The sequence below is a fragment of the Carcharodon carcharias genome, chromosome 13 (assembly GCF_017639515.1).
Source record: "Carcharodon carcharias isolate sCarCar2 chromosome 13, sCarCar2.pri, whole genome shotgun sequence".
Lineage (NCBI taxonomy): Eukaryota > Metazoa > Chordata > Chondrichthyes > Lamniformes > Lamnidae > Carcharodon > Carcharodon carcharias.
Window position 1 is genome coordinate 129,172,778 of NC_054479.1, and position 18,428 is coordinate 129,191,205.

The 18,428-nt window shown below is 44.0% G+C and overlaps 1 protein-coding gene across 1 annotated transcript in view; it reads right to left on the reverse strand.

Annotated features, from left to right (window-relative positions):
- The window catches only part of LOC121286153 (collagen alpha-1(VII) chain-like), a 190,725-nt gene extending 174,888 nt beyond the window's left edge, over positions 1 to 15,837 (reverse strand). Inside the window, exon 1 of the mRNA XM_041203134.1 lies at positions 15,670 to 15,837. Coding sequence (XP_041059068.1) covers positions 15,670 to 15,837 — 168 coding nt within the window. The remainder of the gene's footprint in view (positions 1 to 15,669) is intronic.
- Between the last annotated feature and the right edge of the window lie 2,591 nt (positions 15,838 to 18,428).

An 18,428-nucleotide genomic window follows, 5' to 3' on the forward strand; every position in this document is an offset into this window, starting at 1 on the left:
GCAAAATTAATAAATTTTTCCAAGTCCCGACGAGAGCATGAAGCAGCACCGAAGTAATCAGCGATGTACCGGAGAAAGAGTTGTGGAAGGGGGCCGGAGTAGGGCTGGAACAAGGAATGTTCCACATATCCCATAAAGAGACAGGCATAGCTGGGGCCCATGCGGGTACCCATAGCCACAGCTTTTATTTGGAGGAAGTGGGAGGAGTTGAAGGAGAAATTGTTCAGCGTGAGAACAAGTTCAGCCAGACGGAGGAGAGTAGTGGTGGATAGGGATTGTTCGGGCCTCTGTTCAAGGAAGAAGCTAAGGGCCCTCAGACCATCCTGGTGGGGGATGGAGATGTAGAGGGATTGGACGTCCATGGTGAAGAGGAAGTGGTTGGGGCCAGGGAACTGGAAATTGTTGATGTGACGTAAGGTGTCAGAGGAATCACGGATGTAGATGGGAAGGGAGTGGACAAGGGGAGAGAGAAGGGAGTCAAGATAATGAGAAATGAGTTCTGTGGGGCAGGAGCAAGCTGAGACGATCGGTCTACCGGGGCAGTTCTGTTTGTGGATTTTGGGTAGGAGATAGAAGCGGGCCGTCCGAGGTTGGGCGACTATCAGGTTGGAAGCTGTGGGAGGGAGATCCCCAGAGGAGATGAGGTCAGTGACAGTCCTGGAAACAATGGCTTGATGTTCAGTGGTGGGGTCATGGTCCAGGGAGAGGTAGGAGGAAGTGTCTGCGAGTTGACGCTCAGCCTCCGCGAGGTAGAGGTCAGTGCGCCCCTCTTTTCTTCTCCGCCGATGCTGCCAGACCTGCTGAGTTTTTCCAGGTAATTCTGTTTTTGTTTTTGTTTTGGATTCCCAGCATCCGCAGTTTTTTTGTTTTTATCTTTGATTTCTGATTGCTATCCTATCATTCGTGCTAAAAGATGTATATATATGAATGTTAGGATGAGATCAGGATTAGCAGTGCCACTTCCTCATGTATCATCTGTCAAAGTTTATTTCTGGGCCCTAGGTTAAAGTATCCAGTTGTTACTGTTTTGGGGGCATAGCCCAGAGTGAATCAATATCTTAGGAAAATAGGGGATAAAGTATAACATTACTGCTAAGTGTACAATTTAGGGAGTCATAGAACATCTCCAATTCACTTCTTGTCCAAAACATGTAATCCCAGTGAATTATAGGAGTGAAGGGAAATCAGGCAGAACTTTAGGAAATTGTATTAGATTTGGTAAATAAGTTATTAGGAAGACCATTGATGGACAGTATAAATGTGTTCAAGAGCCACCTAATGCATTTCATGTATGAGGGATATTATGGAAAGGTCAGAATTCTGGCAATTAGGATTGATCGATGAAGGACAGACTTGTTAAGATTAATGGCATTTTCCCAGACTTTTTAACGAAAAAGTATAGCTTTAAGAGCAGCAACTGAGACAGTTTGGGGAACTGAGAATAACAGATTAGTCCCAATTCACATGATAGAATAAATGACATGCAAATATTAGACATTTGAAGATAAAAAATTTATTCAACAATTTATACCTTTTACACATGAATGCTAATGATTCAGTCCTAGACTTGTGGAAAGAACCTTTCCCAAAACGATGTTCATGCACTAGATGAACAGTTTTAAAGTTTAACTTTGTCATAAACTACTTCAACAACAAGGTGAATCTGCGTTAACATAAGAACATAAGAAATAGGAGCAGGAATAGGCCATTCGGCCCCTTGAGCCTGTTCTGCCATTCAATAAGATCATGGATGATCTGATCATGGCCTCACCTCCACTTTCCTGTCTCCCATAACATGGCAGATGGAATATAATGTGGAAAAATGTGAAGTTATCCACTTTGGTAGGTAAAACAGAAATTCAGACTATTTCTGAAACAGAGAGAGACTGGGAAGTTGATGTCCAAAGGGACCTGGGTTCCTTGTTCACAAGTAACTGAAAGCTAACATGCAGGTGCAACAAGCAATTAGAAAGGCAAGTGCCATATTGGCCTTTATTATAGGAGGACTTGAACACAAGAATGGAGAAGTGTTGCTGCAGTTGTATAGAGCCTTGGTGAGACCACACCTGGAGTATTATGTACAGTTTTGATCTCTGTACCTTAGGAACGATATGCTTACTATGGAGGGAGTGCAATGAAGGTTCACAGACTGATTCCTGGGATGACGGGATTGTCCTATGAGGAGACAATGAGGAGCTTTTCTCTTGAGCTTAGAAAAATGAAAGATGACCTCATTGAGAGGTACAAAATTCTTATGGAACTTGACAGGGTAGATGTAGGAAGGATGTTTCCACTGGCTGGGATGTCTAGAACCAGGGGACACAGTCTCAGATTAAGAGTTAGCCATTTAGAACTGAGTTGAGGAGGAATTTCTTCACTCAGAGGGTTGTGAATCTTTGGAATTCTCTATCCCAGAGGGCAGTGTGGAATGGTCTATTTCTGCTCCTATTTCCTATGTTCCTATAACCATTGACTCCCTTATAAATCAAAAATATGCCTAAGTCAGCCCAGAATAAATGTAATAACTCAGCCTCCACTGCACTCCAGGGTAGAGAATTCCAAAGATTATTGACCCTCTAAAAGAAAAAAATCCACCTCATCACCATCTTAAATGGGAGGCTCCTTAATCTAAAACTGTGCTACTTGGTTCTAGATCCTCTCAGCATCTATCATGACAAGTCCCTTCACGATCTTGTGTTTATATAAGATCACCTCTCGTTCTTTTTTTTTATTACTAATTTTGTGGGATGTAGGTGTCACTGGCTAGGTCAGCATTTATTGCCCATCCCTAATTGCCCTTGCTCAGAGGGCATTTTCTTTTAAGAGCCAACCACATTGCTATGGGTATGGAGTCACATGTAGGCCAGACCAGGAGAGGACAGCAGATTTCCTTCCTTAAAGGATATTAGTGAACCAGATGGGTTTTTACGATGATGGTTTCATGGTCATCATCAGACTTTTAATTCCAGTTATTTATTGAATTCAAATTCCACCATCTTCTGTGTTGGGATTCAAACCCAGGTCCCCAGAGCATTACCCTGGGTCTCTGGATTACCAGCCTAGTGACAATACCACTATGCCACTGCCTCCCCATGAAATCCAATTAGTATAGGCCCAACCTGCTTAATCTTTCCTCAGAAGATAACTCTTACATCCCAGGTATCAAACTCGTGAAATCTCTTTGAACTTGTGCAAGTATATTCCTTCTTAAGTAAGGAGAAATAAAACTATACACAGTACTCTAGGTGTGGTCTCACCAATGCCCTGCCCTGTTGTAGCAAAACCTCCCTACTTTTAACTCCATCCCCCTTGCAAGAAAAGCCAATATTCCATTCACCATACTAATTGCTTGCTGCATCTGTATGCTAACTTTCTGTAATTCACTTAAGAAGACAACTAGATCCCTTTGTACCCCAGCATTCTGCTGTCTCTGTCCATTTAAATAATATTCTGCTTTTCTATTCTTCCTATCAAAGTGGCTAACCTCACATTTTTCACATTGTATTCCATCTGCCAAATTTTTGCTTACTCATTTAACCTATCCTTTTGCAGATTCTTTGTGACTTCACAATTTGCTTTCCTACCTATCTTTGTATTATCAGCTTAATTTGGCTACAATACACTCTGTCCTTCAATCAAGTCATTAATGTAGATTGTAATTAATACGGATTTACAATAGATGAGGCTCCAGCACTGATCCTTTGGCACCTAGCCAGTTACAGTTTGCCAATCTGAAAGTGACCCATTTATCCCGACTCTCCTGTTAGCCCATCCTCTATCCATGCTAATATATTACCCTCAGTATATGAGCTCTTATCTTGTGTCTTAATATTGCACTTTATCCAATGCTTTTTAGAAATCCAAATAAATTACATCTACTGGGGCAATGCTGATGTACAAAGTATCTTGTTGTCCTTTTAAGTGAAGACAGATACGAATATTTGTTAAAAGCAAAATACTGCGGATGCTGGAAATCTAGAACAAAAACAAAAATACCTGGAAAAACTCAGCAGGTCTGACAGCATGAACAGTAAATACTTGTTCATTTCCTTGGTTCCCTTATTGATTCCCCAGTCTCATTCCCTGAGATTTGGAGAAGTTAGAACAGTTTTCCTTGGAGAGGAGAAGACAGAGGAGATTTGATAGAGGTATCCAGAATCATGAAGGGTCTGAACAGAATAGATAGGAAGAAATTGTTTCCACTCATGAAAGGATCAAAAACAAGAAGGCACAGATTTAAATTATGGCAAAAGAAGCAAAAGCAATATGAAAGTGAGTGAGTGGTTAAGTTCTGGAAATACACTGCTTGACAGGGTGGTGGAGGCAAGTTCAATTGAGGCATTTAAAAGGGAATTGGACTGTTATTTAAAAAGGAAAAACGTGCAGGATTACATGGAGAAGGCAGGAAAATGGCATTATGTAAAATTCTTATTTGGAGAGCCAGAGCAGACATGACAGGCCGAATGGCCTCCTTCTGTGCTGTAACAATTCAGTAATTCTGTGATTTCTGAACATTTATTTTAATTACTCTCTTCCTTTTTATATTCTTGCAGGAGTTCTTACCATCTGTTTAAATATTCCTTGCCACTTACTCTCATATTTTACCCTCTTCCTCTTTTTTTGAATTCATCCTTTGCTGGTTTCTATCTGTCTCCTTTGCTCCAGTCTCTCCGGGCAGCTACTTTCAAAACCAGCTGAACAAACAGCCTCACAATCAATCTGCTGTTTTTTGTTTCTTCAGTATGTGTCTGTGGGAGGGACCTGCCTCTCTGGACATCTATTGCTAGGCAACAGCCCAGTTTCTCTATTCTTGTTTGTTTAATTTAGTTGCAATAGTCGTAAAGCTCTCATTAGAAATGCAGGCACTTTTAAAGTGAAAGTAAAACTCAATTTGACCTTTTCTTAACACAGAAATACAAAAATACAAATCAAACTTAAACATTGAAGTTAAAACTCATTCCTAACACCCATAAATACAAATATAACTTACTTAAACCATCTCTATTTCTTAACAGTTGCGTTTCTTACAATCCCCCATTATTTATCAATTTATACTCTGCCTGAAAGAATAGCTAGTGTTAAAAAGCCAATAAGCTATTCCCACTAGTGACTTCTTTCCCTTGCTATTTCTTACCGCTACCCCAACTGATTCCACATATTAATCTTCTGAGCCAAGATAATTTCTCATGACTGTATTGACCTCTGTATTGAACAGAGCCCCACACCCTTTTCCTGCCTTCCAATCCATCCAAAGTGCCAAATACCCTTGAATAATCAGTTTCCAATCATGGTCACTTTACAACTATGACTCTATAATGGCTATCACACCCATTAACTTCTATATTTGCTATCAATTCATCCATCTTGTTATGACTAGTGCATACATTCAGTAAAGAGCCTTTAATTTTTCTATTTTTACCATTTTTCCCTACTCTGTGCTGGTGCACTCTTATATTTGCATACTCTGTTCTTTCCTGTCACGCTCTAATAGCATTACCCATTCCTGTCACACTCTAATTATCATTACCTGTGTTGCCACATTGCACTATTGCCTTGTCCTTTCTCATTAACTTTCTAAACCTCCCCTCATGTGAACTCTTCCCCAACCCCTAACTATTTAGTTTAAAGCTTTCTCTACAGCTCTAGTTTTTCGATTCAACAGGACACTGGTCCCTGCCTGGTTCAAGTGAAGCCTGATTCAACAAAACAGCTCCCTCTTTCTGGTAAAAACAAAAAACTGCGGATACTGGAAATCCAAAACAAAAACAGAATTACCTGGAAAAACTGAGCAGGTCTGGCAGCATCGGCGGAGACGAAAAGAGTTGATGTTTTGAGTCCTCATGACCCTTTGACAGAACTAGGTGAATCCAAGGAAGTGGTGAAATATAAGCTGGTTTGGGGGGGGGGGGGGGGGGGGGGGGGGGGGGGTGGGGGTTGGGGGGTGTGGTGGGGGGGGATTGGGTGGGGGGAGAGAAGTGGAGGGGGGTGGTGTGGTTGTAGGGACAAACAAGCAGTGATAGAAGCAGATCATCAAAAGATGTCACAGACAACAGAACAAAAGAACACATAGGTGTCGAAGTTGGTGATATTATCTAAACAAATGTGCTAATTAGGAATGGATGGTAGGGCACTCAAGGTATAGCTCTAGAGGGGGTGGGGGGAGCATAAAAGATTTAAAAATAATGGAAATAGGTGGGAAAAGAAAAATCTATATAATTTATTGGAAAAAAACAAAAGGAAGGGGGAAGAAACAGAAACTTAGTCTACTGCATTCGTTGCTCCCAATGCGGTTTCCTCTACATTGGAGAGACCAAACATAAACTGGGCGACCGCTTTGCAGAACACCTGCGGTCTGTCCGCAAGAATGACTCAAACCTCCCTGTCGCTTGCTATTTCGACACTCCACCCTGCTCTCTTGCCCACATTTCTGTCCTTGGCTTGCTGCATTGTTCCAGTGAAGCCCAATGCAAACTGGAGGAAAAACACCTCATCTTCCAACTAGGCACTTTACAGCCTTCCGGACTGAATATTGAATTCAACAACTTTAGATCTTGAACTCCCTCCTCCATCCCCACCCCCTTTCTGTTTCTTCCCCCTTCCTTTTGTTTTTTTCCAATAAATTATATAGATTTTTCTTTTTCCCACCTATTTCCATTATTTTTAAATATTTTTAAATCTTTTATGCTCCCCCCACCCCCTCTAGAGCTATACCTTGAGTGCCCTACCATCCATTCTTAATTAGCACATTTGTTTAGATAATATCACCAACTTTGACACCTATGTGTTCTTTGGTTCTGTTGTCTGTGACATCTTTTGATGATCTGCTTCTATCACTGCTTGTTTGTCCCTACAACCACACCACCCCCTCCACTTCTCTCCCCCCACCCAACCCACCCCACCCCCCTCTAAACCAGCTTATATTTCACCCCTTTCTTGGATTCACCTAGTTCTGTCGAAGGGTCATGAGGACTCGAAACGTCAACTCTTTTCTTCTCCGCTGATGCTGCCAGACCTGCCCTCTTTCTGGTGCCAGCATTCCCATGGAATGAAAACCATATCTCCCATTCAAATCTTTGAACTACACTTTCAACTCTGATCTTATTTATCCTATGTCAATTTACTAGTGGCTCATGTGGTAATCCAAAGATTATTACCTTTGAGGTTCTGCTTTTAACTTAGCCCCTAGCTGCTCATACTCCTTTCGCAGAACCTCTTTCTTAATCCTATCTATGTCATTGGTACGCACATGAATCATGACAAACCTTATCTTTCCCCTCCCATTCCAGGTTCTTCACCGGCCCTGAGAAGATGTCCTTAACCCTGGCACTAGGCAGGCAACACTGAGTTTGGGAATCACGCTTTCAGTTGCAGAGAAGAGTGTGTATCCCCCTAACTATACAGTTCCCTACTGCCAGTGATATAGTGGGAAATTTTGAAATGCAGGAGTTCTAAGAAAATGTGTTGGCCATATCATTTCTAAGTCTGCTAATAATGTGTTTTCCTATGTATTAATCATTTGAGCCCCCAAATGTCAGTAAAACTATGCTTTTTGAGTGAAAAATATTGGTGCCGATAGGCATTTTATTTTGAACCATGTGATATTTTGAATCATAGGGAAGAATTTTCCCCCCATTGGGGGGGAAGTGCAGGAGCAGGTGCAGGCAGGCGCACCTCCGATAGTCGCCCCTGCTTGGGGGCACACTGCCATTTTAAGTGGGCGGGCCAATTAAAACCCACCCAGCGTGACATCCGCCAGGAAACGCTCTGCGCTCCCTGTGCGGGTGTGGGGGGGGTGGGGAGGAGGATTCCCTCAGTCAGGAATGTGCTCTTTTGCACATGCTTGTGAAAGTGCACATTGATCTCCCTGAGGCTAAGTGCAGCCTCAGGGAGATTGGCTCAGAGTTAAAACTTTCAAGGTAATTGTTGAAAAAATTTCCCTGACACGTCCCCTCATGTGACACTGTCACATGAGTTGGGACATGTCTAACACTTTAACTCAAACATTTACTAAAGTTTTAAAAACCCTCATGAAACCTCACCCCAACCATGGATGAGGTTTCATGCTTTGTCTGAAGCCCACCAGGGCTCCCGGCCTGCCTGCCAACCCTAGGGTTGGACGGACAGGTCCATTAATTATGCTAATGCTTTTAAAATGGCCTCACTAGGCCGTTGACAGGTTGGTGGGCGCACAGCTGATTCGGCTGCGCCCCGGCCAACCTGAAAATGGAGACGACGCGGGGGGACGTTGGGAGTTCCGCCCAATGTCGTCCCGCATCATTTTACGTGTCGGTGAGCGGGCCCCTTCCCCTGCTCACCAACCTAAAGATCCTGCCCATAGTTTTTAGCATAGCTGGAATTTGATTATATAACGGTTTAATTATTTAATTCAAGCCTATTAAAAAGATGAATTACAGAAAGCTTTACTTACAGTATATGGAACAAAATTGGGTAAATAGAGTTATGATTCAGATCAGTTATAATTTAATTGAATGGCAGAACAAGCTCATGGGATTGAATGGTTTAGTAGTGTTCCTATTTTCCTATCTAGATGTCAGTGAATGGGGCTTGACAAATGTGTGCAAGCATTCATGCAAGAAACTCTTTCACCAGTCAGTCTGAACTAGTCTAAACTGGACGGACTACCTGGCATTGACCTAGGCACCGGAAACGACAACAGCAAACTCAGCCCTGTCGACCCTGCAAAGTCCTCCTTACTAACATCTATTGGCTTGTACTAAAATTGGGAGAACTAGTCAAGCAACAGCCTTCTCCCTCTCCCACTGCCACACACTCACTCACTCCCTCTCCCACTCACACACACTCATTCCTTCTCCATCTCCCATTTCCCCCCCCACCCACACACACACACTTTCGTACACACACTCCATCTCTCTCACACCCTTCCTACCCCAAGCCTAAACATAGGGCTCCACTCTGCAACATTTCATTCCTGGACCTTGTAGCCAGCCTCTCCTCCCCAGGGACCGGGGCCTCTACTTCCTCGCACTCTGCTCCCGGGCCATGGTTGGAGGTGCTGGAGTACCGATCTCGTGCAGTCCAGCAGCACTAAGTCGCTGCCTACTGCTACTACATTCCTTTTACCTCCCACAACTTCAATGCCTCCTGTACCACAGTGCTGTGGTCAGTTTGCTCATCCTCCCTCCAGTCCCTGCTTTCATCCAGATAAGCTAAAGAACATTGAACCTGTTAGACCTGACAGGGGGAGGCGGTGGAGTAGTGGTATTGTCACTGGACTGGCAATCCAGAGACCCAGGATAATACTCTGGAGAAGGGCTATACAGCCTCGAAACACTAACATTGTTTCTCTCTCCACAGATACTGTTAGACTTGATGATTTTTTCCAGGATTTTCTGTTTTTGTTTCAGATTTCCAGCATCCACAGTATTTTGCTTTTAACCAGGGGATCAGCCCTGGTTCAATGAAGATTGCAAGAGGGCATACCAGGAGCAGCACCAGGCATAGCTGAAAATGAGGTGTCAACCTGGTGAAGCTACAACACAAGGCTACTTGCATGCCAAACAGCATAAGCAGCAAGTGATAGACAGAGCTAAGCGACTCCACAACCAATGGATCTGATCCGAGCTCTGCAGTCCTGCCACATCCAGTCGTGAATGGTGGTGGACAGTTAAACAACTCACTGGAGGAGGTGGGTCCACAAATATTCCCATCCTCAATGATGGAGGAGCCCGGCATATCAGTGCAAAAGATAAGGCTGAAGCATTTCAAAAGTCTTCAGCCAGAAGTGCCACATGGTTGATCCATCTTGGCCTTCTCCAGACATCCCCAGCATCACAAATTCCAGTTTTCAACCAATTTGATTCACTCCCCATGATATCAAGAAACAGCTGAAGACACTGGATACTGCTAAGGCTATGGGTCCTGACAATATTCTAGCAATAGTACTGAAGACTTGCCGCGTCCCTAGCCAAGCTGTTCCAGTACAGCTACAATGCTGCCATCAACCTGGCCAGGTGGAAAATTGCCCATGTGTGTCCTGTACACAAAAAGCAGGACAAACCCAATCTGTCCAATTACCGCCCCATCAGTCTACTCTTGATTGTCAGTAAATTGATGGAAGGGGTCATGAACTGTGCTATCAAGCACACTTGCTTAGCAATAACTTGCTCACTGATACTCAGTATGGTTTCCGCCAGGGCCACCCAGTTCTTGACCTCGTTATAGCCTTGGTTCAAACATGGACAAAAGAGCTGAACTCCAGAGGTGACTGCCCTTGACATCAAGGCAGCATTTGACAGAGTAAGGCATCAAGGAGCCTTAGTAAAACTGGGGTCAATGGGAATCAGGGAGAAAACCTCCATTGGTTGGAGTCACACTTAGCACAAAGAAAGATGGTGGTGGTTGTTGGAGGTCAATCATTTCAATTCCAGGACATCACTGCAGGAGTTCCTCAGGGTAGTGTCCTGGGCTCCACCATCTTCAGCTGCTTCATCAATGACCTTCCTTCCATCATAAGGTCAGAAGTGGGGTTGTTCGCTGTTGTTTGCTCAATATTCAGCACCATTTGTGACTTCTCAGATACCGAAGGAGTCCATGTCCAAATGCAGTAAGACCTGGACAATATCCAGGTTTGGGCTGACAAGTGGCAAGTAACATTCACACCATACAAATGCTAGGCAATGACCATCCCCAACAAGAGAAAATCTAACCATCAGCCCTTGAAGTTCAATGGCAGTACCATCACTGAATTCCTCCGCTATCAACATCCTAGGGGTTACCATTGACCAGAAACTGAACTGGATTAGCCGTATAAATATTGTGGCTACTACAGCAAGTCAGAGGTTAGGAATCTTATGGCAAATAACTTACTTCCTGACTCCCCAAAGCCTGTCCACCACCTACAAGGCACAAGACAGGAGTGTGATGGAATACTATCCACTTGCCTGGATAAGTGCCACTCCAACAACATTCAAGAAGCTTGACACCATCTAGGACGAAGCAACACACTTGATTAGCACCCCATCCAAAAACATTCACTCCCTGCACCAATGATGCATGGTGGCAGAATGTTTACCATCTACAAGATGTACTATAGGAACTCACCAAGCCTTCTTAGACAGCACCTTCCAAACCCACGACCACTACCATCTAGAAGGACAAGGGCAGCACGCAGGTGGGAACACCACCACCTGGAAGTTTCCCTTCACGCCACTCAGTATCATGTCTTGGAAATATGTTGCTGTTCCTTCACTGTCACTGGGTCAAAATTCTAGAACTCCCTAATAGCACTGTGGTTATACCTTAACCACAAGGACTGCATTGGTTCAAGAAAGCAGCTCACCATCATCTTCTTGAGGGCAATTAGGTATGGGCAATAAATGCTGGCCCTGTCATCGATGCCAGATCCCCATACCTGTCTTGCTTATAGTCATACCCTCCTGTCCCTGAGCATGACCCAAATGTGAAGTACTTAATATAAAGGTTGTGACTGCCTCCTGGAACAAAATAACTCTGCCCATCTCTGGTCTATCACAGTGTCTGTAGCTCAGACTCCAGCTTATCAACTCGAAGCTGAAGCTCCTTGAGCTGCAGATGTGGTTGCTGTGGATCACGTTGGTGTCCACCAGCTACAGCTACAACACATCACCTGCCCTGCCACTTTATTGCATTTTGTTTAACTAATTAGGGGCTCAATTTTAGATTATTTGCAGTTATATTAAGCAGCTTAACTAGTTAAGCTGTACATTTAATACAGTACTTATATTTCCTTGGTCCTAGTTTAAACTGTTGACGTTTAGAGAAAGAAAAATGTAAAACTCACCAACCAATCAATTACCTGCTCACCCAATTAATGCCTCTCATCTAACTAATGCCTTTGGTGATACGAGCTTCAGTGGACCGCCAAATGTTCACCCAATTGTCCTTTGAACTGAAGCCAGTGTTGCTACCCCTTTCCTGCCTGGTGGGGACAATTAGAATAGATCCCATAGATTTAATACAACTGCTTCAGTGTCATCTGTTCAGCCTTGACTGGCTGATAAAATTGAACTCTGTATCAGAAATATGTTTTAATTATTCCCAGATCTGAAATGAACAGTGAGGAACAGAGAAAATACAAGCTAAGTTTACTGTTCAATCAAAAGAAAGTACAGAATTTCATCAGAATAGTTTCAAGATAAAAAGCAACGGAATAATTAAGATGGGGGAAAATAGCCCAACTGTTTAATGGTTGTTTTCAGTTGTGCTTGTATTAAATTATTGTGGGATAAAGTATATTTTGGCAAACTATATATTGTGGTAAAATGAATATCACAAAACCTTTTGAAATCAGTAACATGCAGGTAGTTGATAAGCTAAATGAACTAAAAATTAACAAATTCATTGGGGTGGATGGCATCCTTTCCAGGAAGCTGCAAGAGATTAAGGGGCAACTTTTTACAGCACCAAGTAAACTACTGAAAGCTTCACTGGGGCTAGAAAGGCTCGATCAGAAAATTCCCTGAACCTTTCCAATGGCAGAGCAGAGATACCTGGGTACAGAAGTCATTGAAGGTGGTAGGGTAGGTTGAGAGCATGATTAATAAAGCATACACTATCCTAGGCTTTATTAATAGGGGCATAGGGTACAAGAGCAGGAAGGTTATGTTGAACTAATATAAGACACTAGTTTTGGCCTCAGCGAGAGTACTACGTCCAGTTCTGGACACCATGCTTTAGTAAAAATGTGAAGGCGTGAGAAAGAACGCAGAAAAGATTCACAAGAATAGTTCCAGGCGAAGAATTTTCCAGTCAGCGAGCAGGCGCGGGGCCCGTTTGCCAGCGTGTAAAATGACACGTGGTGATGTCAGGTGGGCATCCCGATGTCACCGCGCGTCATTTAGATTTCCAGTTCGGCAGGCGCGCAGCTGATTCAGCTGCGCACCTGCCAAACTGTCAAAGTTCTATTAAGGCCATTTAAATAGTCATTAAAACAATTAACAGGGCTACCTGAACAACCTTAAAGTTGGCGGGCAGGCGAAGAGCCCCGGTAGCCTTCACATTTTTCATGAAACCTCATCCACGGGCAGGATGAGGTTTCATGAAGGTTCCATTAATTAAATTAATTTTTTTCTCAAAATTCATGAACATGTGACAGTGTGACATGAGCTGGAACATGAGGGGACGTGTCTTAAACTATTTCCTTTTCTTTATTTAAATTTTTAAACTTTATACTAATCTCCCTGAGGTACAGGGACAGAGCACGAAAGAGCGCAGACCTGACTCAGGGAATCCTCCCCCAGCCAGCACAGGGAGCGCTCAGTGCTTTATTGGCCCGCCCATGTAAAATGGCGGCGTGGACCCGATCGGGCGTGCTGGTCAAGTTCGGGCCCGTTCCCGCACAACCCAACCGATGGGGGGAAATTTCTGCCCGAGGTGTGAGGATTTTTAAAATTTTCTTTATTCATTCCTGGGATGTGGGTATTGCTGGCTAGGCCAGCATTTATTGCCCATCCTAATTACCAATGAGAAGGTGGTGATGAGCCAACTTCTTGAACCACTGTATTCCATGTGGTGTAGGTACACCCACAGTGCTGCTGGGAAGGGAGTTCCAGGATTTTGACCCAGTCACAGTGAAGGAGTGGTGATATATTTTCAAGTCAGGATGGTGTGTGACTTGGAGGGGAACTTGCAGGTGATGGTGTTCGGGTGCATTTGCTGCCCTTGTCCTTCAAGGTGGCAGAGGTCGCAGGTTTGGAGGGTGCTGTTCAGTTGCTGCAGTGCATTTTGTAGATGGTAACATTGCTGTCACAGTGCATCAGGGTGGAGGGAGTGAATGTTTATTGTAGTGGATGGGGTGCCAATGAAATGGGCTGCTTTGTCCTTCATGATCTCAAGCCAAGTGCAGAGAGTTTCATCACACTCCTGACTTGTGACTTGTAGATGGTGGACAGGCTTTGGAGAGTCAGGAGATGAGTTACTCGCCACAGAATTCCCAGCCTCTGACCTACTCTTCTAGCCACAGTATTTATATAGCTGGTCCAGTTCAGTTTCTGGTCAATGTCAACCCCCAGGATGATGATAGTGGGGGATTCAGCAATGTATTGCCATTGATTATCAATTTCAGTTATAAAGATAGATTAGAGAAGTTGGGACTGTTTTCCTTGGCGACGAAAAGGCCGAGAGGAGATTTGATGGAGGCATTCAAAATCATGAGGGTCTTGGGGAAGAGTAGATAGGGGGAGACTGTTCCCATTCATGAAAGCATTGCAAACAAGAGAGACCAGATTTACAGCAACTGGTAAAAGAAACAAAAGTAATGAGGACAATTTTTTTCACGCAGCGAGCAGTGAAGGTCTGGATTGCGCTGCCTGAGAGTGTGCTGGAGGCAGGTTCAATTGAGGCATTCTAAAGGGAATTGAACTACTATCTGAAAAGGAAGGATGTGCAGTAGATGAAGTGCTCATTCTGAGAGCAAGTTCAGAGACATGGGACCGAATGGCCTCCTTCTGTACTGTAACAATTCTGTAATCTTTGTGAAGAAATATATTTTTCTCTGCCTGAAAGATTTGGATGCAAGTCGCTTTTTTAAATTAACTGTCCTTGTAGATAACAGAAAGTGACTGATGACTCAAGAATCAGAATGAAGAATCTTAAGAGTCACCATTGAGACATGTGTATTAAGCAGTCAATAGGTTAAATGGTTTTTATTTCTCAAACATACTGACTGATGAGAGTATCACCATGCAATAATTAACTTGAGTCGCCCTGACAATTACATCAAGGCAGTCTGATTAAAAGCATTGTGACTTCAACTCTGAGCAGAAATCTTTCCCTAACCTAATCACTACACCCTGCACTGGATACTTGAACAATCATTAAAATTTCCACAGTTAATTTCCAGAAACATGTTGCTTGTGAATGACTTTTAATTATAATCCAGGGACAAAAATGAAAATGTTTCACAGTGTGAGATCTCCTGATTATTACATTGTCAGTAAGTAAAGTGAGGATTCTCAATAAATACTCCAGGTGGTTGAACAGTTGAGTGAAGAACTGTCACTGTAACCTAGTGTTTTGTATAAAGAAATTAAAGGGGCAAAGTCTTCAATAAAAAGTGTTTGTCATACATTTGTAACACTGTCCAGTTCTGATAAGATAACAGTCACAGATAAGGTAATATTACTTTGAAAGGCACAGAGGTGAAGGATAATCAGGATGATTCTTAGTAGCAGAGTAAGGAAGAGGAAGTTTCTTTTTTGAAAGGAAGGGACTTTAAGGCCATGAAGCATTCTGCCAAATGACTTTGACAGTCTGCTCAAGGAATCATCCAGCAGCAACCCCCATCTCCTTTTCCTCCATGATCTGATGGACTTGTGGTCCAAGATGTTTTTCTACAGAAACTTTTCCACGAGGGACTGGTGCTGCGGCATAGTCTAACTGAATGGAATGTTCCACAGCAACGTGGCCAGATCCAAGACATAGCTTGGATGGTGGTGAAAAGGGCCCTCCCCATCAGATCATTGCTGCCCACCCAGATTCTCATCCCCTCCACATGTTGCCCTCAAGGTGGCAGCAGTAGGGAAGAGACTGGTGTCCATCTGATTCTGGAATGTGCCTTTGCAAAGCAGGTCTGGAAAAGGATGGAGGATGAAGCGTTTATTGGCAAAATTCACCCCGAACAATTCCGTGATGTAGGACTTTATGCTCTACCGGCTTATTCCCAGTGACACATGCAGAGATAAACATCAACTGCAGCTGCAGGACCAACTTGGTGAATGATGCTCTTTGGTCTGCCCAAAACTTGTTGATCTCCCAGTACAAAGGGTTGTCCGTGACTGAGTGTTGCAGACTGGCGCATTCCAAGGTCCAGGGCCACATGCTGGGAGATGCTTAGGGAAGCTGCCGCAAAGACGCAATTGTAAAAAGTAATTGTCGAAGGCCCTTCAGCCATTTTACATAGCGGGGCTTGAAACTGTGGAAAACTCCTCAGGCGGTATTTTTATTTTATTCATTTGTTTATGTGGGCGTTGCTGGCCTTGAGGAGCAGGTGGTGAGCTGCCTTCTTCAACCCCTGCAGTCCATGTGGTGCAGGTACACCCACAGTGCTTTCAGGGAGGTGTTTCAAGATTTTGATCCAGCAACAGTGAAGCAACGGCGATATATTTCCAAGTCAGGATGGTGAGTGGCTTGGATGGGAACTTCCAGGTGGTGGTGTTCCCATCTGTCTGCTGCCCATGTCCTTCTAGATGGTAGTGGTTGTGGGTTTGGAAGGTGCTGTCTAAGGAGGCTTGATGAGTTCCTGCAGTGCATCTTGTAGATGATACACAATGGTGTTACTGTGCGTTGGTGGTGGAGGGAGTGAATGCTTGTGGATGGCATGCCAATCAAGTGGGCTGCTTTGTCCTTGATGGTGTCAAGCTTCTTGAGTGCTGTTGGAGCTGCACTCATCCAGGCAAGTGGAGAGTATTCCATCACATTCCTGACCTGTGCCTTGTAGATCGTGGACAGGCTCTGGGGAGTCAGGAGGTGAGTTACTTGACACAAGATTCCTAGCCTCTGACCTGCTTTTGTAGCCACAGTATTTATGTGGCTATTGCAATTCAGTTTCTTGTCAATGGTAGCCCCCAGGATGTTGATAGTGGAGGATTCAGTGATGAAAATGCCATTGAATGTCAGAGTGATGGTTAGATTCTCTCTTGTTGGAGATGGTCATTGCCTGACACTTGTGTGGCGCGAATGTTACTTGCCACTTGTCAAGACATGGACTGCTTCAGTATCTGAGGAGTCACAAATGGTGCTGAACATTGTGCAATCATCAGTGAACATCCCCACTTCTGACCTTATGATGAAAGGAAGGCCATTGATGAAGCAGCTGAAGATGGTTGGGCCTAGGATGCTACCCTGAGGAACTTTTACAGTGATGTCCTGAAACTGAGATGATTGACTTCCAACAACCACCACCATCTTCCTTCGTGCTAGGTATGACTCCAACTGGAGGAGAGTTTTACCTCTGGGGTAGGATTTTTACATTGGCCTGCTGGCATGATCAGCGGGCCTGGGAGCTGTCAGGGAACAGGCCAACGCCTGCAATCGGCCCCTGACCGCAATTTAACACTGGTTAGCCAATTAATTGGCTAGCCAGCATGAAGCACACACTGAACTGCTCAGCGCTGCTGTGTTGGGGGCGGGAGAAGGGCAGGTGCTGAATGAAAGAGCCCTGAAGGCAGAAAGCTGCCTCAGGGAGCTGAAGATTTTAAAACAATTAAATAAAGATTTTAAAATCACAAAAAAAAATCCAAGCTTCACAATCAGTTACCTGAATATATACATGTTAAAAATTCTGTCCATTGATTTTTCTTTTTCTTTCAATTAATGACGGAAACCTCATCCTGCCTTTGGACAGAACACATAAAATCGAGGACAGTTGGAACTTTAACAACTTTAATTGTCTTCTTAATTGTCAGCGGGTGTGCTTCCAACACTCGTGCGTGTCCACCGATCAAAATATCGCGCGAGCATGGGATGACTTTGAGACGCTCGCCCAATGTCATCTCACGTGATTTTGCATCTGATCGGGTTGGGCACGCACCGCACGCCCACCTAAAAATTCTGCCCCTGATTCCCACTGACCCCAGTTTTGCTAGGGCTCCTTGCTGCCACACTCTGTCAAATGCTGCCTTGATGTCAAAGGCAGTCACTCTCACCTCACTTCTTGAGTTCAGCTCTTTTGGCAATGTTTGAACCAAGGCTGTAATGAAGTCAGGAGCTAAATGGCCCTGGCAGAAACTAAACTGATCATCAGTGAACAGGTTATTGCTAAGCAAGTACTGCTTGATAGCATTGTTTCTGACCCTTTCCATCACTTTACTGATGATCAAGAGTAGACTGATGGGGTGGTAATGGGTTGGATTTCTCCTGCTTTTTGTGTAAAGGACATACCTAGGCAATTTTCTACATTGTCGGGTAGATGTCAGTGTTGTAACTGTACTGGAACGGCTTGGCTAGGAGCGTGACAAGTTCTGGAGCACAAGTCTTCAATACTATTGCTGGAATATTGACAGGACCCATAGCCTTTGCAGTATCCAGTGCCTTCAGCCATTTCTTGATATCACACAGAGAGAATCGAATTGGATGAAGACTGGCATCTGTGATGCTGGGGACGTCCGGAGGAGGCCGAGATGGATCATCCACTCGCAACAATCTTCAGCCAGAAGTGCCAAATGCTTCAGCCTTATCTTTTGCACTGATATGCTGGGCTCCCCCATCATTGAGGATGGGGATATTTGTGGAGTCTCCTCCTCCTGTGAGTTCTTTAATTGTCCACCACCATTCACGACTGAATGTGACAGGATTGCAGAGCTTGGATTTGATCCATTGGTTGTGGAGTCACTTAGCTCTGTCTATCACTTGTTGCTTATGCTGTTTGGCACGCAAGTGGTCCAGTGTTGTAGCTTCACCAGATTGACACC